Source organism: Saccostrea cucullata, unplaced genomic scaffold (assembly GCF_032062105.1).
Source record: "Saccostrea cucullata isolate Sc308-1 unplaced genomic scaffold, CSIRO_AGI_Scuc_v1 ctg125, whole genome shotgun sequence".
NCBI lineage: Eukaryota > Metazoa > Mollusca > Bivalvia > Ostreida > Ostreidae > Saccostrea > Saccostrea cuccullata.
The window spans coordinates 663,603-687,909 of NW_026936290.1; the positions used below are offsets into that span (position 1 = coordinate 663,603).

The 24,307-nt window shown below is 33.2% G+C and overlaps 1 protein-coding gene across 1 annotated transcript in view; it reads left to right on the forward strand.

The window, feature by feature from the left end:
* LOC134245283 (receptor-type tyrosine-protein phosphatase eta-like) overlaps positions 1 to 22,598 on the forward strand; it is a 39,756-nt gene extending 17,158 nt beyond the window's left edge. Inside the window, exons 5-21 of the mRNA XM_062727588.1 lie at positions 195 to 509; positions 1,163 to 1,459; positions 1,731 to 2,024; positions 2,189 to 2,386; positions 6,618 to 6,719; positions 10,852 to 11,027; positions 12,850 to 13,024; positions 13,314 to 13,490; positions 14,302 to 14,433; positions 15,083 to 15,222; positions 15,667 to 15,762; positions 16,250 to 16,319; positions 16,832 to 16,999; positions 17,089 to 17,214; positions 18,432 to 18,549; positions 21,032 to 21,111; positions 22,494 to 22,598. Of these exons, the coding sequence (XP_062583572.1) occupies positions 195 to 509; positions 1,163 to 1,459; positions 1,731 to 2,024; positions 2,189 to 2,386; positions 6,618 to 6,719; positions 10,852 to 11,027; positions 12,850 to 13,024; positions 13,314 to 13,490; positions 14,302 to 14,433; positions 15,083 to 15,222; positions 15,667 to 15,762; positions 16,250 to 16,319; positions 16,832 to 16,999; positions 17,089 to 17,171 (2,423 nt within the window). The 3' untranslated portion in view covers positions 17,172 to 17,214; positions 18,432 to 18,549; positions 21,032 to 21,111; positions 22,494 to 22,598. The remainder of the gene's footprint in view (positions 1 to 194; positions 510 to 1,162; positions 1,460 to 1,730; positions 2,025 to 2,188; positions 2,387 to 6,617; positions 6,720 to 10,851; positions 11,028 to 12,849; positions 13,025 to 13,313; positions 13,491 to 14,301; positions 14,434 to 15,082; positions 15,223 to 15,666; positions 15,763 to 16,249; positions 16,320 to 16,831; positions 17,000 to 17,088; positions 17,215 to 18,431; positions 18,550 to 21,031; positions 21,112 to 22,493) is intronic.
* Positions 22,599 to 24,307: the final 1,709 nt, after the last annotated feature.

The following is a 24,307-nucleotide window of genomic DNA, read 5'->3' on the forward strand; positions in this document are numbered from 1 at the left end:
TTGTTTTATAATTCTGTTTCATTATATGGCTTTGAAAAGAATCAAATTATCAAATCGTTAAGAAATTACATGTATCAGTCATCTTTTATAGAAGTCCTCAAATGACAAGAAGAATAATCTGACTTGGATAAATTTTGTATATTATAGGCATTGCATGCAATTAATTTAATTTAAAGTGTATTCCCGTTTTCTAGCTCCTCCCTCTGATGTGGAAGTCACAGGTACCACATCCGTAGTTCATAATTCCACCGCAACATTCAATGGTTCCTACACCTCAGTGCTGCCATCTGTGACCATCACATGGCAGAAACAAGGGACGAATAATAACTATGAGGACATTAACATTAGTTCATCAGATGGTAAATACTCTGGAAGTACTGATACTGGACTCAGCCCTAAACTCGTGATCAACTATGTAAAATTTACTGACAAGACATCGTATAGGATGGTGGTTAATAATAGTGTGGGATTCACCAACAGTGAACCAGCTGCACTGGATGTAACTGGAGGTGAGTTACTATAATATTCAGTTTGTACTATCTTAATGAAGTTAATTGATGCATAAAAACTTCTCCAAACAGGCTATTTTAAAAAAAAACTTTTCTTTTTATAGGATCCAGTTAGCATTATTTTCTCTCTATAAGGCTCTGTTATAATTGAATTTTAGGAACTTGGGTTTAAACCTGTAAGTGGTACCCAATATGTGGCCCATGGACCTAACGTTTATGATATTGTTGTTGAACTGTATTCTCTAATGTTTTCATTTCCAATTTCATTTCTAAAATAATATATTGTGAGTGGTTAAGAAGTTATATATGACCAAACTTGCAAAGATTTTGCATGAGGGATAAATAAACCTTTTCTTGTTCAGCGATCTGCACTGCATGAATTGTACAATTGTGGTGATTAAAATATCACCGGATATCCATATCCACTACAAAATGTTAGATTTATGTCCAGTTTACTCATTAGCAATATTTACGTATCTAAAATATTAAATATAATTGTAAAGAGGCGAATGCTTCTATTCTAAAAATGTTATCTGATTTAATCAAGGTGACTTGACAGTTACCACAGGCCCGAAAGTCACTGGTAGAGTTGGAGGAAGTGTAACCATTACATGTATCAGATGTATAATTTTTTTTTCCTTTTTTTAATTAAGGTGTCTTGACTGTTACCACGGGCCCGAAAGTCGCAGGTAGATATAGAGGAAGTGTAACCATTACTTGTACTGTAGAAGGTCCAGAGGTAAACAAAATACTGTGGAAAAAATACAGAGATAATACTCATCTTCAAAACATCACCATAAATGGCTCAAAGTACACAGGAGGAACAGTATCAATTCCATCTCTAACAATAAACAGCTTGACTGATGATGATATGGGACAGTATCAGTGTACAGCTAGTAATCCTGGAGGAACTTATCTCAGTAATAATAAAGCCACAGTCAACATACTCGGTAAGTATTCAGGTTATTATTAATATTTTGTAAATGATGTATGGCAATCATTGTATTATTAATGTAGAAAAAAATATATGAATGTATTGATGTTTAAATAATATCTTTGTTAAACCAGACCGGGACATTTATGATTGTGCATTTTAGATTGATTCACTGTCTGTTATTTACGTTTTTTTTGCAATCAATATAAAAGTGAGTTAAGTATTTTTCATATGTCAATTTATAGTTTTTACCGTTCTACTATTTCCTTAAAAATATTTTTTTTCAGATCCACTTCCACCTAGTTCTATTTTATACAGTGAAAGTTCTTTTGCTCACAACAACCTCACCTTGAAGTGGACTCCTCCATCCAATACCTTCGTTACCAGATATGAAGTGATGATTGACAGCACAATACAGTTTACTGCAGATAGTAATCCAAGGATTCATATTACAATGAAATCATTAACTCCTGGGAAATACTATGTTGTCAGTATCGTGACAATCAGTGGTACATCAGGTGAATCAACTGGTGAAAAGAGGAGTACAGCATACACAGAGACAATCAGAATTACCCCAACAAGTAAGACATAGTTTTTTTTACCCCTTACAATTCTGATGAAAATATAAATTAAAATTTTGCTGGGACTAAGATAAAAATTTATTATTCATTTGACTCAGGATAGTACTGAGGTATGTAAGCATCCGCCTTTGTTAATATTTATCAATTATTTTTCTCATTTTTAGAACCGGGTTCACCAATTAATCTAAGCTGTCCACAACATCCAAAGGACATCTCTTTAGAAATATCTTGGGAGCCTCCCATCAACCCTAATGGACAGATTGTGATGTACCAGGTTCACGTAAATCCAGGAAATCCCGGAGAACGCATCATTAACACTACAAACAATGTGACCAATTACAATGTCATGGGCTTAATTCCAGGTATTTTATCTTTCAAATCATTGCTTACTGTGTAAAAAGATTATTCATAGTGCGTGCTTTATGTACTCCCCGCTTGATAAGTGGAAGGGTACCTGTATTTAGTGATCGGAATGTCTGTCCATGCGTAGGTCCATCCATCTATTGGGTTTTGGGGTACCTATCTCTTATCCGCAACTCCTCTTATTCCACTGAATGGAATTGAATGGAACAGTCAAGTTTGATATACTAACATGTGCTTACACGTAGTTAAAATAATCACTATTATTATAAATTTTGTTCAGCTTGTTAAGTTTAAACGAATATATTTTAATGAAAAATATTTAGGAGTTTTAAACAATCGTGTAAATATTAAAAAATGAGAAATTGAGCGATCCACATTTCTGTTTCTTTGTTGACATACATGTAACAGTCTATTACGTCAGTGACGTCATATACGATATCTAGGTGCAGACACGCCAGTGAGATCAAGTGCACGTTAGACTCTAATTACCTTATAAGATCTAGTAAGTTTAAATTACATAGACACAGATCACAATAAATGAATCGTGATGTTTTTCTTTTTTTTGTTTTTTTTTTTGACAGCATTAAGTATATCGTTGTATCTCGTTAAAGTTGTCTTGAAAAGTCTGCAATTTATCCAAATGAATCCATATATATTCTGAGATAGGAAAAATGTTTTAAGAATTTTGAATTCTATCTATATTTTGAATATTTGAAGAGATACCGGTACATGTCCTTTTACATATTTATTGTTTGTGCTTTAAAATTGAGATTGAATATGTTCGTTATCTTAATATCCTTCATGGACTCATGAACACGAAGATTTAGATTATATGCATATACGAGGGGTGATCAAAAAGTTCGCGAACTAATTGAATAACTTCCATAAAAGAAACAATATTTGGTTTCAGTGTTGATTATGTTTTAAATTAGTTCTCTCCTATTTTAATGCACATCTGCCATCGTTCTGCTCATGCGCGAATCAAGTGATATAGGTGGTCAAGTCAAGTCAAGTAATTTTTATTTATAGTCGGCACATATATGGGTCAATATAAAAAAAAGCAGCTAAACGTGTCACTTCTTTGTAAAATCCTATTTCTTATTTTCTCCCTATTTTGGATTGTTGCTTTACAATGTATGGCATCTATACTTTCTACTTACTAATAGAAATTTTCACGTAATTAATTTCATTTAAGTCAATAGATGATTTTTATCACACCAATCAGCCAAATTCAGCTGTCAATGGAATTTTTCTCTTCAGATAAGGATAAATATGCCAAAAATTGTATGAATTTTTTTCTGAAAAATCATGTATGCATAAACATGATAAAGTAAATGTTAAATAGAATATATATTGGAATAAAAAAATATGAACCCCATCTTCCATTTAACTGATACAGCATTAAATATGACTGTACAAGAAATTTGTGTCATTGGTGTTACTATTTTTGTTTTTGCTACAAAAGAGTTATTCCTGATAAGAGAATATAAACAGTCTTAAGTCATATTACATCACTTCTAACCAAAAACAACAGAAAAAGTTCTTTGATATTCATGATCAGAACATATTGATGGACTTCAGAAGTAAAAAAGTACACTAGTACAGACTTTTTTTGTCAGTGGTGTTTCCATCGTTATTTCAAAACAATATTAGATATTCACTGAACTCTTTTACGTAAGATGTTCTTTCGTTGCACTGATAGCAATGTGGACAAAACTTTTACTTTATCCAGGGTAAATAAGAGATACCAGATCATTTTATGACTAATACGTCATTGGTGTTATTGTCATTGGCATTACTTCCCAGAGTTTAACACCAATGACAGGAATGGTTACACCATTGACAAAACAAGTGCTTTTGGAGGCAAAATATATTCTTCTTATTTAGAAAAGTTATTTATTTGTATTCTACTTTGCAAACCTAATTTATGGTGTTTGAAAGTATTTTGATTTATTTTCCAAATAGATATTTTTTCCCACTTACAGACGTTTCAAACATATGGTAATCCCACTGACAACTTCAGATCATATACAGCAAAACTCGTTTAGTGCGAACACGGATATAGCGAATTCACGGTTATAACGAAGTTATTTTGGATCCCTAGCTATATAAATTTAACGAATTCCTTATATGGATATAACGAATTACGGATATAACGAAGTAAATTCATAGGTCCCCGTGACTTCGTTATAACCGAGTTTTACTGTACATGAAACACCAATGACAAACATTTTTTTATGCACAGAAAATGTATTTTCCCTTCTGAAAAATTCACAGGCCAAGTATGAGTGTCAGAGGTTATCACCTAAGTAAAGTAAAATTAGTTAAGATAAACTTAGTTTGTTTAAATCTCTATACAAATAGTTACCTTTTTATGGTAACACCAATGACTAGTGAAGTAACACCAATGACAAGAGATTTTGATTTATACATTTTATCCACTAGTTCTTTAATGAAGAATATGGGATTTAAAACGTTATATCCGACACAGTTGAGATCCTTTTACCCTACCCACATTATTTGTTTTCAAACCAATGATAAACCAACACTGTATTTCTTTCAGCTCTTACCATGCATTTGTATACAATATACATGTGGGGCTTTATTGAAGAAAAGTATAAGAAAAAATTAACGTTTGCAACAGGGGGTTTTCTCCTTTATATTTTTTTAAAGTTATCAACATAACTACATAAATCACATATTCTTTAAATGATTAAATGACAGTACACCTCATGTAGCTCTGTATTACGCTATGGTCACAATGGGATAAGTCTCAGTCACTGGTGTTACCAGATTTCTTTTTGTTATAAGATCATTTTAAGTATGAAATCCCAGAAACTTATTTCATTTCTGTATGTTAGTCATGCAGTGTATTCTGTCTTTCACATAAAATTTCATGTTGTATTATGTTAAATTGCTAGTTTTTAAGTGCTAAGTCATTGGTATTACTGATTTCGATCATTGGTGTCACAGCTGAGTCAGTGGAGTAACCAACCTAAAAGGTGTTATTTTTCCCTTTTAATAAGTTTAAATGTTAGAGATAACTTTAAATTACCTAATTTTACTCATTGAAAAAAATCATAAACTATTTTATTTTGATTTATACACACATGGCACCACATTTACAGCATAGTATAGCGTGTGTCTTTTTATTTTTGTCTCACGTCATTGTACAAATATGATTGAGAATTTAATTTTCATCACTGGACAATGAAACTTTTGGACTTATCAGTAAACTTGAATAATACTAGTAAATGTTTATCATTGCTTGCATTCATAAGTTTTTCACTTGATTCTATACAACAAAATTTTATAAGGTAACACCAATGACAGAAAAACACAGTTTGATAATATTTACGAGAACATTCTGAAAAAAAATAGCTTCCCTACTGTTTTCTAAATGTTGTTTTCCCAAAATATTGTGCAGCTTTATCAATTTAGATAGAAAAAAGAAACGGAAATATTTAATTGTATTTCCAATTTTCACATGAACCATTTAGCTGCTTTTTTTTATATTGACCCATACACAATTTGCCTCGCTTATCAGAAAAAAAGAACAGAAATCTCTATGCAAGTGTTGAATTTGATTTGCTGAGATCAACTTTTATTTTTGAATAAATTCACCATGTAAATGTTATTGTTCCCCTCATATTCGTATACCCGTTTACCAGTAGACTGCTGCTACCTCCTGCTAGTTTTTGAAAAGCATGTTTAGTACTAAATGTGGAATGTTTTGTAGATGATAATTTTTTAAGCTAGCAGCTGTGTAAAATAAATTGTAGAGTTCTTGAATTGATTATTTCTACGTATATTTAAAATGTATTGAAATTCCTTTCTATGAGTTGCAGGTTCATCTAAGTTGTAACAAGGGTTTTCTAAAAGAAAAATATAAGACATTTAGTGAATCTCACATGGATACAAAGGAATGCACATGCATGATTTTTTTCATTTATTTGTGTTCTTAAAATGTTATTTGTAATTTTACTTTACACATTTGCATCTTACATGAATATCTGACGGATATCTCTGACACACGTTGATATACTTTTTTGATATTTTGCTTGGTTAGTGCATACCCTTTTTATGATTAACTTCATATTCAGTTCCGAAAGTTATTCGATATAAAACATGTCGAGTGTTGTAAACTTTTATCTGTTGCATAAATCAAGATAACGTAAAATGTATATAAAATGTGTATACATGTATTTCATAAAAATATGTATATTTCAGAGAAAAATAATAATTTCACTGTGCGGACAATCAACGATGCAGAGGAAACAGAAAAAGTTAGTGAACCAAGTGAGACTATCAACTGTTCAACAAAGGCTGGAGGTATTTTTTAACATAACTGCTATACACAAAGTGAAAATGCAACGACTCTGATGAGATTAAATTACTTTAAAAAATCAAAGTACTGAAAGTACTTAAGGGAGTTGAACATTGTTATCTGAAAGATCTCACAGGAAGTATAGGAACAGTTTCATGCTTTCAGATTCAAGTCATCTAGAACTGATTTGTTAGAGATACAACACGAAACATTAAAAATAAGTTCTATTGCATATGAATAGCCAAGATCATGGGACTGCTCTTAAATTAGCTGCAGAACTGTAGCTCTCCGAAAAAAAGATTTTGACAGACCGGAGAGCTACAGTGCCATCAATTGAAAAAACTGTATATTTATTGTGCACGAACAGTTAAGTTTAGTTCTGGATTTATTCTCTCTAATTCTTAACTCAACAATTTGACCAAACCAAACAAACAACCCCCACCACCAAAAAATAATTTTTCCAAACTCGAAAATACTATTTTATGGGTAGGTTTCAAACTTCTTTCAGAACCATTTATTACTCAAACTCAAACACTACCCTTATATATATTTCCGAAGCATTTGAATCAAAACGCCCCCTATTTTCTTTAGAATGTGTACAAGATATATTTGGTCCCAAGAAACAAACAAACAGACCAGACACTGGATTGTCATTTTTCTTCCTCTGATTAAAACAAGTATTTGCTATTCTCTTTTGTGTATGAATGTTTCTTTTCGGACACAATAATTAATTTTTATAGAACTCCGTGCTGATCTATTTTATCAAATGTATCTATCGCCCCGTGGGGATCCGGGTTAGAATAGGTCCTCAGTGCCACCTTGCTTGTCGTAAAAGGCGATAAATGGGGCGGTCCTTCGGATGAGATCGTATAAACCGAGGCCCCGTGTCACAGCAGGTGTGGCACGATAAAGATCCCTCCCTTTTCAAAGGCCGTAAGTGCCGAGCATAGGCCTAAATTTGCAGCCCTTCACCGGCAATGTCGACGTCTCCATATCAGTGAAATATTCTGGAGAGGGATGTTAAACAGTATACAATCAATCAATCAAATGTATCTATCCATATAACTTAATCATCAATTTTTGTTATTCCATAATTTAAATTTCATTTCAAGTAATTTCTATATAGAAGTAAGTATCTGAATACTTTACATTTTGTTTGTCTTACGTTCGATAATTTTTCAATCATATTGAGACACTACCACTTGTCGATGGAGCTAGCTACATGTAAGTCTACAAATTTTTACCTATACACGACACTCAAAACCATTGAGTAGTGAGGGATCGTTTTGTGCAAGCACATACTGCGAAATGGGATTTTGGATTATATGGTCTCATCAAAAGAGTTTATCTCCAAATGCATCCCACAGGAATCGAACCTGCGACATAAGGATCAATTAACACCTTACTTTGAATCAAGAAAAAAAAAACAGTTGTAATCATGAGGAACGATCTTTCTCACAGATCAATCATTGGGATTATTATACTATGTGTCCGTGCATTCGCATGTAATCAGTAGTTTTAACTGTTTTAATTATTATATAATAAAATCAAATGATACATTTCATAAGGTAATACTGCAATGCAAGTACATACACATTTTTCAAGTTCAGATTTGGTGTTGTACACGTGACCAACTGAATGCTGATAAATTCATGAAATTAAGGATGCAAAATTAATGTCATTTGAAATTGTGAGATCTAATATCAACAAACTTTGATGCTATTATTTTTTCCCTTTACCAACGTAAAAAAATGAGTTGCATGTATCTGGTCTGACAAAAATTTTCCAGTCTAACAGATCATTTTACTTTTCAGAGCAAATAAATGTCTGACAGTAATATTTTCCGCAGTATTTTTTAAAAAAAGAAACTTTGTTCTGTCTCTTTATTGCTGAAACAAATTGAAAGAAGTTGGGTTAAACTTTAGCGTTCCTTTGAACTTACATCTTTGTTTACATCTTTATATTTAGACAATCGCGTCATTGTCAAACCAGTTAGACCAGATGTTGCTCCTTGGATGACCTCGCACTTTTTGTAATGGAGCGTAGTGGAGTCAGCCGAGGATTGCCGAATGATAAACGACGGAAAACTGGGACTTTTTTTCATACGGAAATCAAAATTGTCATTTCTCAAGAGAGGTGACAAAAATATGCTATTTAAATTAAGTTAAATAAAATTCTATTATATTAACTTTAAAATCATTTATGAAAATTAGATTAATTCAGAAAAATGAAATGGACTATTTTTATTGCGGAAGTTTCTTCGAGTTTATATAGACTGGAACGAGTTTGTATTGAATATCTCAGGGGAGTAAATTGGCCGACACAGAAACACCACGACGGCCGCTATATAATTCATCGTAAAATTACTGAAACCGCGTGACGACCTTGGGAGTCTGAACATAGTTCAACTCCCAAAAATTATTCCGTTTCTAGCACTCTGAGGGTGATGTTAGAAAATCTTTGGGTTTCTGAAAATATCTTTGTAGTTTTATTTTTCTTAGATCACCTTTTAGACAGCCTAAATTTGATGAGCACTAAGTGTGGTGCTCCTTTATAAACCGATCTATTTTAATACCACTTTTAAAATTCTACACGAGAAAAAGAAAACACTTTCTGTGGCCTTCAAATACTTATACAGATATATCAACGACGTGATTTCATTTGCTCATTTTAGCCGAAGTCAAGTGAGCCTTGTCTGTCGTCGTTGTCGTACACGTTTCACATTTTCATTTTCTCAAAAACAACTGGGCCAATTTTTAAACCAAACTTGTATCAAAGTATCTTTGAGTGAAGGGGATTCAAGTTTGTTCAAATGAAAGACCACGACCTCTTCTGATGAGAGATAATTATGAATTATTAAAAAAATACATTGCATTTTATAAAAATCTTCTTCTCAAGAACCACTCGGCTAAAAAAGATGAAACTTACGTGAAAGCATCCTCTGATTCAAGTTTGTTCAAATTATGACCCCTGGGGGTAGAGTGGGCTACAATGGACGGTCAAATTTTTACACAGGAAGTTTGTAGGGAAAAATCTTTAAAAATCTTCTACTCAAGAACAATAAAGCCAGGATCGGTCATATATATATGGAAACATCTTCAGGTAGTGTAGATTTAAGTTTGTTCAAATCATGACCTGCGGGGAAAGGGTGGGGCCACAATGGTCGATCAAAATTTTACCTTGGAATATATAGGAAAAATGTTATCCTCAAGAACTGCAAAGGCATGTGGTGTCTCTTTCTAAATTTCCTGGCCTCTGGTTTAAAATACGAGCCAAATTCAAATGTTAGAAAGTTGTTTCATGATACTCAGGTGATCTATAAGGCCCGTAGACCTCTTGTTCATAGCAATTGTTAAGTCAATACTTACCCACTGATTTATCGTGTTTCCCGATCATGTCAAGGAACAAATGATCGGTAGTGGATGTTCTCTCCTGTCCATGGCACCCAATCCCATCTCTGATGTTTTTGGAGGTCCATGTTTGCTCTCCCGATTTGTATGATTTAAATGGACTTTTATCTTGAAATCTGTTGAGTATTTTCATATCTCACGATTAAAATGTTGATGAAACAACAACTATGAAAATTCATTATTGGTCATATCTCCAGATTGATCTACGTTTCTTCGAATGATGACTACCTAGAGTAAGGTTGGGACAAAAAGGCGTTCAAATTTTATATTTTATAATATAGAAAAAGAAAGATCAACAAATTCAGAACAATAAAAATCAATAACTTAATTAAAATGTACGTTGTGGGTCTAATTTCATGTGTCTGACAGTATAGACCTGGTTACTTTAATTCATGTTGAGTATAAGATTGTATAAGAATAGAAAAAAATAATGTTGCAGCTGTTGCAGAAAAAACATAATGAAAGGTAGGGTTTTTCTGCAATACGGTTACGTTAATATCTTTTTTAACAAATAAAATAATGTTTATATTTAAATACATGTAGATGTCTAAAACAATAACAAGAAATATTTTTTCATGAATATCATTGTGTCGTAATTCCATGCCCTACTTATGAGACTTGCAAATTTAAGAAAGTATGAAAGTAAATGGAAACAGAGACATTTGAAGCACTATCTCAAGAAATGTTTTCTTGAAATATTGGCATTCTTATTTAATTTCGATTTCAGTATCTGGCCCTCCAACTTATCTAAGTGTAAATGAAATTGGTAGCAGAGGGTTCAAAATTAGATTTGATACACCTGAAAATGTTAAGGATCAATTAGCTGGATACAGAATCGTTATCATGGAAGGATCCGCCTGTGTACAAGAGATCTTTCTTGTAGGAAACTGTCCACAATGTAAGGTAAGGAACAGATGTATACATGCAGAAATATTCAGTCCTTTTTAAATTATGTTTTTAATTTCTCGAGTGGAACAGGACTTTCTTGAATCTAAAATTCTTGCAAATTTTTTAAAATCCTGTCTTGAGAATTTGGAATACTAGTATTCTTAATATAACAATTTCCCATCGTTTGTGTTTTTATATTAGAGTTTTCAAGGCTATGGCACTATAATTGAGTGATTTTAAACATAGTTCATAGCAAAAGGATTCTGAGAGTGAAAATTGTCAACATGGATTTTGACATTGAGTGGAGGAATTCTAGGCAGTTTTGCTATGGTTCTTTACATACAGTATCAGTACATAATTTACTTTGAAAATATCACGTGTAAATATTTTTTTTTATTAAAGAGTTAAATAACAGTATTCCCTTGATCGAAACTGCTGTATACTATTTTATCTTACGTTTGAAATGTTCAGATGTAACTACTCCTTATATTCTTAATATTTGTTATGAAGTTATTATATTTAATATTTATGTTAAATAGTCTTCTGTGAATAAAATGATAATATATAGTTATTTTAACTTAATTTAGAACATTTAGCTACTTTTTACATGAATATACCGAGATACATGTAAGCATATATAGAAACCACTAAATCAGATCCATTGTTCAAAGTTAACCATATATTATGTCAAAAGAATCCCAGAACGTATGACCCCCTCGCACTTATAGGTTTCCTAGATAAAAAACTTTCACGTAAATAAGTCAAACCTGGTATACCAGACAAGCTTTAATTGGTGTATTGTCTGACCTTCATACTAGATTACCTATCCCTTCAAGACGATCTTATCCTATACCCTTATACCCTGGCTGGTGTTGCTATCAATATCAGTAGTGGTAACCTTGATAAAGTGTAATCAAAACTGAACCAAACTTAAAGAAAACTTGCATGGATGCTTGATCTGATCTACATATTTCAGATAAGTGAACAGTTAAATTTTGAGGAACAGGTCCATTTTAAATTATGAGCCTTGTAGCCAACTTGCATTGATGGTGCATCTAAGGACGTATAATACCAAACATGCTTAAGATGCTGGGTTCAATTTTAGTTTTATGGATAAATGGCTGGGTTGAAATATTTGATACAGAACCATTTTCGAGTTACTTACCTCAAACCTTTGGTGACCGAACCTGCATCTAGGACCAAACTCTCAGACCTGGGCCTGGGTTCTGAATCTTACAAAAATTAGCTAATGGTTCCTTTTTCTTAGAAATGCAATTTCCAGCAACACTATATAAGGACTTTTGAAAAAAAGTTCACATTAATAGTTGCTCCATCTCTAACCCAGTCTTTCTCTTTAAGGTTAAATTTCAAGGTATTTTAGCCGTTAATTGTGTCTTAATTTTTAAAATCAACAAGAATGCTCATTTAACAATTAAGGTAGCTTGTCAATTTCAATAATGATGAATCAAAGTAGGAATCTTACCAGATTTTGGAGATGATTGAACACATTATTTTTTTCAGTGTTTCTTCTTCGGCCATAAACAATGACCAAACATATATGGAAGTTTTCTTCCTTTAACCTACCCTGTTTTTTTCTGGATAAAATGCTACGTGATAAATTTTGGAGCAAGCCCATTTTAAATAAGAATAAATCCTGTCACTTAACAAACCCTGCATGGATATTGTGCTTAAGATATAAAAGGGATTTGTCTTTTGGTTGCTATATTTGGCATGATAGAATTACTAGTAGTATTTCTCTTGCCTTATTAGCAACCCTAGAACAAAGGGAATTGCGATGTGCTATGCTTTTTATTGCTGAATCGTAATATGTTTAAAGGATATAGTTGACTGTACAAACCCCCAGTTCATCCAAAAACCAGATATATATCAGCCTATGGTACACCAAGTAACAGAACTAAAACCTTACACCCACTATATTGTGAAAGTGGCCGCAGTAAACAGAAATGGTGAAGGACGCTTTAATAATGCAACAGCAAAGACTGGAGAAGAAAGTAAGCAATCACATGTATTATTTAAGTCTTCCATATATCATATGTATCTTATGGAATAAAAAAGAAAACATGATGCGTAGACTTTTCTTTGAGGAAAACTTACAATGAATTGATAGTATAAATATTAAAGATCTTTTTGATTCCTAAAACAACCTTAACCATGAAGGATTTTTTCAGCAAAAAACCCACAATGATGTTTAAAGTCTTCTTGGTCCACTATGATTTTTTTTTTACAAGTCTTCTTAGTAAAATATCATGTTAACTCTATCTTCATCCTAATATCATTCAGCTCCACAAAAACCTGGAAGTATCAGAGCAACTCATATGGAGGCAAAGACTCTTACATTGTCTTGGGATGTAGCAGGTCCCTCACCTGGCAATACAACGTACACTATAGAAGTGTATGAAGGGACCGATGATACTGGAGCAAATTTTATCCTGAAACAACCAAAACGGTACACATACGGTGTGTATTAAACTTCATTGTTATTAAATTATGTTCAACTTTGCAAAAATTCATGATTTGTAAGGTGTGTATGCTTTTCACTGAATTATGCTACAAATAATAAACTAAGTTACCAGTTATTGCCAACTAAACTCACTAATGTTTATGAATAAGAAAAAATACCAATGTTCCTTTTCAGTTGATTGGACAAGATGTGTTTGTGAAACAATTATGCCCCATATGCTGGCCTTTAAGAGAACACTAATATTTTGGGGACAGCTGGTTATTATTCTACAAAAATGCCTTATGCACATTTTAAGGTGTCTGGCAAAATTAGTACACACCAAATATTAAAGCCAATAGTAGTCATTATCGGGACACGGTATCTAGTGCCGCTGTCATTTGTAAAAGTGGAATAAAGTAACTTCCATTCCCTTTAACTCCACCGCTTGGTTGGAATAGTAATATTCAAAAGATGTAAATGAATCATTACTTTTACAACTTGAATAACTGAGGATTAATGGTTATATCACATCATATTGTAGTATTATTTCATCTCCATACCCTTCAAGAAATAGTTATCAATGGAATAAAATGGTAGGGTATTCAATTTTTTGTAAGGGTTATTGGTGTGTAAATTACATCGATTTATCGCGTAGGCATATTCCATAAAGCGCGCTAGTTTGTTTGCAGAACTAAGGGCAGATCACTGTCACTATAGATAAAAAAGAAAACAATACAAATATACAACTGTACAGTGTATAGAGGGTCGTAAACTGAAAAAAAAAATACAGAATCTACTTAAATATTTTTTTTTTTACATCTTATTTAGGTTTTCATCAGAAGTCTTTGTCCATAGCTGATCTAGAGGAATACTGGTCATACAAGTTCAAAGTTATTGCTGCTACAATTAAAGGGATTAATGGATCAGATTTATCAGATATTGTCAGAACAAAACAAGCAGGTTTGTTTTTCATTTATTTGATACTGCCTACATAATTCTTTTTTATTTTTGCAATAAATTCTTAGTTTAGACTAAAAATGCCTTTGTAAGGTAAATATATATGCAATATAAGGAATTTATTTGACGGTTGGTATAGAATGCCAATAGAATTCTATTCTTATTGAGGCACCTGAATCTTACCAGTTGGCATACAGAACATCCCTAAATAGAACAATTCAAATTTATTTCTCAGTTTCAAGATCATGGCCTCACAGTTTAGAGTATAGCCACAATAACTTTATAGGGAATCAAATTTTAACAGACATTCCAAGTCTGTGTTGATTTAAGTTAATTTAAATGACTGAACATTGGGTAGGAGTGGTGCTGAAATTTAGCGATGAGACTTTCCTTTCTTCTGAAGGTTAATCGTACATTTATTTTAATTAGCATTGCAATGGATTTTGGATTTAGATTTGGCTATACCATAGCCTTGCTATTTCAAGCTTTATTGTCATTTGAATTTTCGCTATGCAGTGAAATATATTGGGCTATGAATAGAAAGTGAAAATTCAATATAGAATTGGTCTTTAACTTAAAATACTAACCTCCTCTGCAAATAGGATTGACAATGGTTTCAATGTTGACACATTCATTGTTTTTTGGCATGTAGCACCAGGACAAGTGGCAAACTTGACTGTCAATATTAAAGAAGGGAACTACAGAGTGGCATACGCATATTGGAACATTCCATCATTGAGGGAACGCAATGGTGTCTTAGAAAACTATCATTTCAAAATCACTAATAAAAGGGTAATTAGTTTTTCTAATTCACATGTACTGATGACTTTATCAAATTTGTTGGACTTCATTTTGACAAAGTATTGCATACAGGCTACCTGTAACCCATTGTCCGCAATACTCCTCTGAACATCTTTCTGGATGAAACTATTTTGCAAAACAGATTGTATACATGTATACATACATATTATTACAGTACTGTCGGACTTTCATTTTTGATCAAATAAAAAAATCACCAGTTGAAGAAGTAATTCATAAAAAAAATAAATACGTAAGATTACCGACTGTTACCGTGTATGTTAAAAAAGTAAGTAGAAAAAATATGACAGGATCGGGAACAAGCCAAGTGCTACCCTTCTGAGTTAGTTGTGGATGACTTATCAGGTAAACAATGAATTGATTAAACTGCAGTGTTTCCCTTAGATTAAATATATTTGACATTTTTTTCTTTTACAGACAGAGATATTAACTGGAACAATACCAGTCTCCTTCTCAATACAACGTGTTGAACAAAATTTTACAGTTGAACCAGAGAAAAAATATACTGTAACGGTAAGTCTTAATCTCAATCTATTTTAATTTCACTGTTAACGTGTTAAGCATTTTGTTTAAAAATGTTTCTGACTTCAGATTTTTATATTTATTTATTGCCAATGCACATTTAGGGGTTTCAAGATAATTTAGATTCCAGGCTTGCAGCATTACCAAGATAATTCAATGAATCTTCAAATGCTGATGCATATTGATAGTGATCAAACGTATTTCTATCTATTATAATTTTTGACCGTTATATTTGACCTAGCTCTGTTTTAGAAAAAAAACTATTTAAGATATTTTTTTTAATTGAAACAACATACTGATGCACACATATATTTGGTAAGATGTATTCAACTTCAGCAGCTCCTTTCCTTTTTTCCCGACTCTAATTTTCTTTATGATTATCTCACTTGAACTATTCATTTTATTTTAGCAACCTTATATTCAGATAAATGGTATACATTTTTACTAAGAAATATTTCAAAGTTTCCTTGTTTTAAAGGTGTTTGTCACAAATAATGAGAGTATGGCAGGTCAGGATGCTCAACTTACCTATACAATACCTTCTGGCCGTGAGTATTCTTGTGATCTCTTATTAAATCATTAATATTTTTTTAATCTTTAAACTATATCATTGTAAGTATTCAAATAAAACTCTTTTGAGCAAAACGTACACATTTATTTTTCTGGAGTAACGGTCTGCTTTTCCATTTGTAAAACTTAGCGTCAGACACAGAGGCAGATGCGCACGCGATCTGCATGCATATTAGGCCTCCTTAGCTCCTGGCCTATTGATCTGCCTAATTTACATTCCGGTAGAATTATAAAGAAATTAACTCCGCTAACTTTCAAAGAGTTATCACAGAGAGAAAAATTAGAAATGGAAATATTTGGTCATAAACCTCAATCCCTAACCTATAATAACTGATTTCTAACCCATTTCTTTGAAATAAAGGGAAAACACTAAAAGACAAAATTGCCTATTGTTCAGTAAGATATATCAATCTACTTTTTATTCACTTTCACCTCAGATTTGTTCGTAATGCAGCAGAATAAAAACTTTCTTACTTTGTCTCCACTTTAGGTCCTCCAATAGACAACAACATAGAATTGATAAGTACTATGCCAGGTCTACACAAGTCTTCACAGCAAACCATCACAGTAGAACTTAACACAGATTTCTTTAGAAATGATTTAAACGGAATACTAGTTCTATTTGGAATAACTGTGTGTGAAAAATCTAAATGTAAAAGTTAGTAGAACTCAACACAATCTTAATTAATATAGATATTAATTATATATATGATATTTAAATTTTATTTGCAATCTCTGCAATTTTAGATCACGGATCATTAAGTGTAAAAGAAAATTGGGAAAGGCTACCAAACTGGCATGATGCCAGTAAAACTGGATTTCCATTATAAAGAGTCACAAATCAAACGTACATGGACGAAATCAGGAATGGAGGTACTTCTCTAAATCATACATATTTTGTTTTCTTGACTTTTTGTGCTAACACAGGGATTGTGAAACAAGTAACTGTTCTGTTTCCATCTGTCACTACCTACTAGTTACTCTGAAACATCTTAACATTTTTGCCTTACTCCTTAACATGGTGTTACCGATTTCCATGGCGTTACTAATTAATGTCGTCATATCTAATGAGGGAACACAGGTGAAACCAGACTGATATGTTATCCAAAAATTTCTATAGAAATTTTAACATAATGTCCTCTTGTACAATTTTTTTTAGCAATCTATGTGTACATGCGTCATTGTATGTCCACGTATAGTCTGTGCTGCCATGCTTTTATTGCCAAATATGACGAAACAGAAGTAAAACAATCCACAATTTAAAGAATAATTTCATTTACTTACTTAATCTCAGGTTCTAGACTAACTTTCTAAAAACAGTGAACAATAGGATCAAAGTTATCACTATAGGTAACTTTATTTAATTATAATAAAGTTTTGCCAGGTCCGAATTCTTTACCTTAATGCTTGATTGTTTTTATGGATACCATCCCTGGTCGAAACCAGTCAACAAAATATTTTTATTGCTGTATTTTCACGAATGTGTTGGTGCCCTTTTTGATATCTTTAAAACCATATATCAAGAACAAGTACTTAGATGAAGTATGTCCAGAATCATGGGACAATATCAATCAAAGAATACACAGCGTATCCTTGCATCCAGACCATTCATTTTTCAGTTTTAAAATTGGGTTGGTTACGCCAAAATTCTGAAATCAACTGAAGTCTAAAGAACAACTTGGACAGAAATAATTTAAATTTTTGTGAATGCTTTGTAGGATATAAATTATAGAAAATATTTTGTTCATCTCTTGAATTTCAGATTTTTCGAAATAGACTGTACGAAGAATGAAGTATTAGTATCTTACGTTTTTTACCTCAGACACTGAAATGTGTTCTCGGAAACAAACAATAACTTATTTGAACAGTCAATCTTTTTCGATTACATTTTTGGAGAAAGCACTTAATGATTGTTTAATCAAATTTTCAAATCCTTATGCAAATTTAACTTATTTTATAAATGTATTTTTTTGAAAGTTTCTTTTGTTTTATTCAGATCTTAAGTTAAAGACAAAATATATATACTTTCACAAATAAAGCATAAAAATTAAGGGATCATCGTTTTTCATCAAGACTTCATATTTTTGTAGGATCCAGAAGAAAAAGATCAACATCATCTGAATTTACCATTGGTGAAGATCCAGCATGTTCCTCAATGAGTTCCAATGTATACTGTAATGGACCTCTTAATTCTGGACAATCATACAGGTATGGACTCTTCTGTTTAAAGATCCAGCATTCAACCTTCACGACTCCAAAAACAATGTGACGTCACATTTATAGGCTCATCGTTGAGGTCAAATATACAAACAGGTAAAAATGGCTTGATTTGCGGACACCTCGGACGCGGAGATTTATTACCGTTTTTTTTTTTTTACTAACCATTGCATAAGGGATACTTATATCCTCGACGAATGTGGATACGAGGCACGACACATCATAGGATTAACAGGACACAAATCCGAGTCTTGCATTAAACACTATGCATTCCGTCTGAATGAAACAGAAAAAGAGTGAGATGTCAAAGCCGATGTCATCGAAAGTTTTATCACTAACCAGGAAAACAGTAGCAATGGAAAACAGTACAGAAAATTTTGAACTGGACTTTTTGAACGACATCGATGACCAGTACCTGATGAATGTGATGTAGCAGCCCATCATGAACACTAAACCCCGTCCTCAAAACTTCATTACTAAATGCAGTGTTACGATAAACTACAATTACAGTTAGGATTGAATAGACAGACGTTCATTGCTACCTTAAAAATTTACAATTTTTCATAAAAGTAAACGGACAATTTTATTTACGTTTCATTTTGTCATGTTTCTTCACAATAAATAAAATTGAATTCTTTACTGTATTTCATATAACAAAACATTAACTAGGGCTAATTGTAACGGGAACCGTTACAGATGTTCCCCAAACGCTCTCCAACTCCCTTTTGTGCCATATTCCGTGTAAGCTTCATTAAATAAGACAAACGCGATACATTTAAGATTTTAACAAAGTTTTCCCAGAGGTAATCAATTTCAGCATTGCACGCATGCGCATTTGAATGCATGTGCGTAATGACCATATCATCTTGTCTACACTAATCATATATTTTAATATACTAAATATTACAGCATTTAATCCAAAAATATGTTTAATCTAGTGTATTTGTAATTTTACTCATTTCACGTGCACGCACGTGCATGCATGTGCATTATGACCATACCCTTTTGTAGGAGTCTATAATGTCTATCTAAGTTCTGAATCCCATGCTGTTTGGTTGAAAACCAAGGGAGTTATAGCCATTTAAAGTTTAAGCCAATCAGATTGCAGCGCACGTGCTTGCGCGTGATTTGATGAAAATTATTATATATCATTTTGTAGGATATCCTAAAGCATGTCTATATTTTAAATTTCAAAGCATTTCGTCAAAAAACAAAAAAGATATTGAGAATTTTGTTTCAGCCAATCAGAGCGAAGCGCACGTTCATGCACGTGCAAGCATGCTCATGATGACCATACCTTCTTGTAGGAGTCCATTACGTCTGTCTATGTTCTAAATCCCATGCTGTTTGGTTGAAAAACAAGGGAGTTATAGCCATTTAAAGTTTTAGCCAATCAGATTGCAGCGCACGTGCATGCGCGTAATTTCATGACAATTTCTATATATCATATTGTAGAACATCCTAAAGTATGCCTATGTTTTAAATTTCACAGTATTTCGTCAAAAAACAAAAAAGATATTGAGATTTTTGTTTCAGCCAATCAGAGCGAAGCGCACGTGCATGCGCGTGAGTTCGTGCTAATTTGACAGTGTCACATTATCTACACTATTAATATATCTTTAAATAATAAGTTTCAAATCATTTCATTAAAAAATGTAAAAGTTATAGCTATATTAAGTATACAAGTCATTTCACGTGTTGCACGCGCACGCACGTGCATGCGTATGCGCGCAAAATGACCTTCGTTCCGCACACCTACACTACACACCCATTAACCCTAAAAAGGTTTTAGGTCAGTTGGGTGAACAGTTTCTGAGAACACTCGCGGACAAAAAAGTACCGGAGAACAAATAAGAAAAAAAATAATAATAATAAGAAACCGAGTAAAAACAATATGTTCCCAAACTCCGTTTGGGGAACATAATTAACTGTGTTTTCGGGCATCATTGATTATGTTCGCCCCCCCCCCCCCCCCCCCCCCGGAACGAAAATATTGCCCTCCACTTCGTGTCGGGCAATATGTCGTTCCTCGTGGGCTAACATAATCAATGTTGCCCTCAACCCCAGTCAATATTTGTATAGTATTATCCATGATATCAGCGCTGGGATATACCCTTTGCATTTCTGACATTTGGCCTTTTTATAGTCATGGTATTGGCGTGGAATGGTGACGTATGTTTGTACTTGTGTTCTTGCTTTGTCTTTGTTTATATTTTATCTACGTTAGTGTATTTGTATCTGTGTATCGGTTGTAGGTTTCTTTTAATTAGTATGTTTCTTTCTTTACGTGGAATTAGAGGAAAGTTATTTGTATTGTTGCAAAATATGTAGTGCATAGCTGTGTCTGTTGAGTACTCTGAACAGTGACTAAATGAGCAGCTGATTTAGGGTGTCTCAGACATTTTTATAACAAACATTTCTATAATTTAAAAGTAAGTGAACTCCTAAAAGATGTAAATATGTTATTTTATAGGGTGATTTTATTTGCCTGTACAAATGGAGGATGCTCACACTCAGTCCAATATGGTCCATATTCAACAGTTAAAATACCAGGTATGTATTCAGCCTTTGTTTAGCTAGCTAACTTACATGTGTAAATAAGGGAAGCTTAGAATTGTGAGGAAAGACTATTTATTGTAAAATATTAAGCGTAGGACTGTATACTGAGACTGAGATTCCGCGGAATTATGACCCCGTGGAAAAAAGTACGTCTACAATATATAATATATATATATATATATATATATATATATATATATATATATATATATATATATATATATATATATATTGATATTGAATAACTTTAAGCCAAACGGTTCATCAGTATATATAAAACAAGAGGCCCAGGGGCCACAGCGCTCACCTGAGCACATCGGGCTTGAATTTACTCCCACCCCCCCTCCAGGCGTTCATCATTTGAACTAACTAGAATCTACACTACCTGAGGATGATTGCATATAAATACCCCGGGTATCACTAATCATAGCTTTGAAGTACTTGAAAAGAAGATTTTAAAAGGTTTCCCTATATATCCCTATGTAAAACTTGGGTCGGCCATTTTGGCCCCACCCTTGCCCCGGGGGTCATGATTTGAACAAACTTGAATCTACACTACCTGAGGATTCTTCCACATGAGTTTCATCTTTCCTAGCCCAGTGGTTCTGGAGAAGAAGATTTTTAAAGATTTTTCTTATATATTCTTATGTAAAACTAGGGTCGGCCATTTTGGCCCCATCCTTGCCCGGGGGGTCATGATTTGAACAAACTTGAATCTACACTACTTGAGGATGACTCCACATGAGTTTCATCTTTCCTGGCCCAGTGGTTCTGGAGAAGAAGATTTTTAAAGATTTTTCCTATACATTCCTATGTAAAACTTGGGTCGGCCATTTGGCCCCACCCTTGCCCCGGGGGTCATGATTTGTACAAACTTGAATCTACACTACCTGAGGATGCTTCCACATGAGTTTCATCTTTCCTGGCCCAGCGGTTCTGGAGAAGAAGATTTTTTAAAAATGCCATTAATTTTTAACAAATTCATGATTATCTCCCCTTGGAAAAGGGCGTGGCCCTTCATTTGAACAAATTTGAATCCCCTTCACCCAAGGATACTTTGTGTCAAGTTTGGTTGAAATTGGCGCTGTGGTTCTTGAGAAGAAGATGGAAATGTGAAAAGTTTACGACGACAACGACAACGACGACAACAGACAACGGACAAGTTTTGATCAGAAAAGCTCACTTGAGCCTTCGGCTCAGGTGAGCTGAAAACAAATATAAAGGACGAGTGGCGAGAGTCTGCGGGGGGTGGAGCCCTTAGAGTCCATCTGTCAGACTTCCATACACCGACAAATACACAATTTATTTCAAATTCTCTATTATAACATAAAAAAAAGTTTGATTGTAATGTTGGAGATATTTGCCTTTGTCTGTAGATGAGGATGAATTCCCCGTTGGAGCTGTTGTAGGAGGGGTGGTAGCCGCTGTCACTGTAGTATTGGTCATCATTATAGCCATGGTGGTCGTTAAACGACGCAGGTAAACATAAAATATAATTACATTATTAATTAACATTCTTTTCTATTTCTTTTGTCCAGAAGATTCAGAAGTAATTCATAACTAGATGCTGTCATGAGACAGTAATACCCGCACTATGGTGTTTGCCTCTAAATATACACTCATTCATATTGGACTTTCCAAGGAAGAAGTCAAAATAATTCTATAATTATCACCGTACATGTATTCGTCAAATTGAACATAAAATTTTCAGATGACCATATCAACTCTGAGCCTCACATATGTATTTTAAAATACTTAATTCATAATCAGTCTGAAATAACAGAATTTAATTAATGATTGAAGTAAATTACTTAATTAGATTCAAATAAATAATTTTCCCATAATTTGGAACTTTTTAAATTTACTTTCTCAACGACATAAAATATTATTTTAGTACAAAGCGTTTTTGATGAATTTATCAAAATGTGCAAACTGATTTTAGTATTTGGTCGGGAAAAAAACCCATTTAAAATACAACCCGATTAATTTTTCAATGCCTACCCCCCCCCCCCCCCCCCCCCCACACACACACACTCTCTCTCTCACTCTCACTTTTTTTAAAAAACATAGTTTAGTTTATTATGATAGTTTGAAATTTGTTCTTGTACTAAACAGTTTTATTTTTTACATTCACATTGGGTTTGCGTCACCCATTATCATATTTATAGATATCACCTCTCGGCACACCTCGGCCAATTCATACTGGCAACGGAATCAGCAAAGGTTTGTCGAATGAGATTATTTAGCACATGTATGCTGACGATGCAGTGTGGTCAGTTAAAATCATTTGTGTTTTAATTGGATTATATGGATTATATTTCATGAATTCGTTGTCACGACCTATGACATTCGGTAAGTACAAGATTTAGTATAGATTGCATAAAAATAAATAAATGCAAATGGTTAGGTTGAAGTTCAAAAAGGGTCAACATGGTCAAAGATCATCGCATGCCACAGTCGACAAATTTCACATTGTCAAGTTATCTCCCGTTGCGGACATTCAGTATATAACCGATGCAGATCCAGAATTTTTTTTTCAGAACGGGGGGGGGTGTCACACCTCAGTCAAAAAAATCAGCCCAAGATTTCCTGAGATGGAAATAAAAAATAATAATAAAAACAATGATGGTGGAGTCCCTGTTTTCTAAGGGGGAGGATGTCCAAAGTCATTTTTATTCTCTACAGTACATATATAGTCTTATTTAAATAACTGCTAATTCCAGGGGGGGGGCTGATATCCCTAGCCACTGACTCCCTGTACCTGAAATGACAATTGATCTTCTGACTCCATAATAGTAGAAAATTTTTTCATTTGACTATTTATACATATTTTGTTTCCTATGTTTATGTATTTTTGTTTGTCCACGGAAACTTTAACCTTGCCCATATTTTTTAAGTGGATTGGGCTATACACATGGCTTCAATATTTCATAGGTAAATTTCTTTTGGCAAAACCTTTTAATGGGTACCACCAATTTTGACCTCTTGATCTCTTGACCTTGGAGTTTGACCCAATTTTACAAGAGAAATACCTTGAACTTGGCGTAAGTTTTGAACAGGTGGTGCTAGGACTTTCATGCTCTTACATGTGTAATCATTGTGAACTTTCAACAGGTATAATTATTTTTGACCTAGACCTTAGAGTTGAATCCAATTTAACTTTAACCTTGGCAATAACTTTTGAACAGGT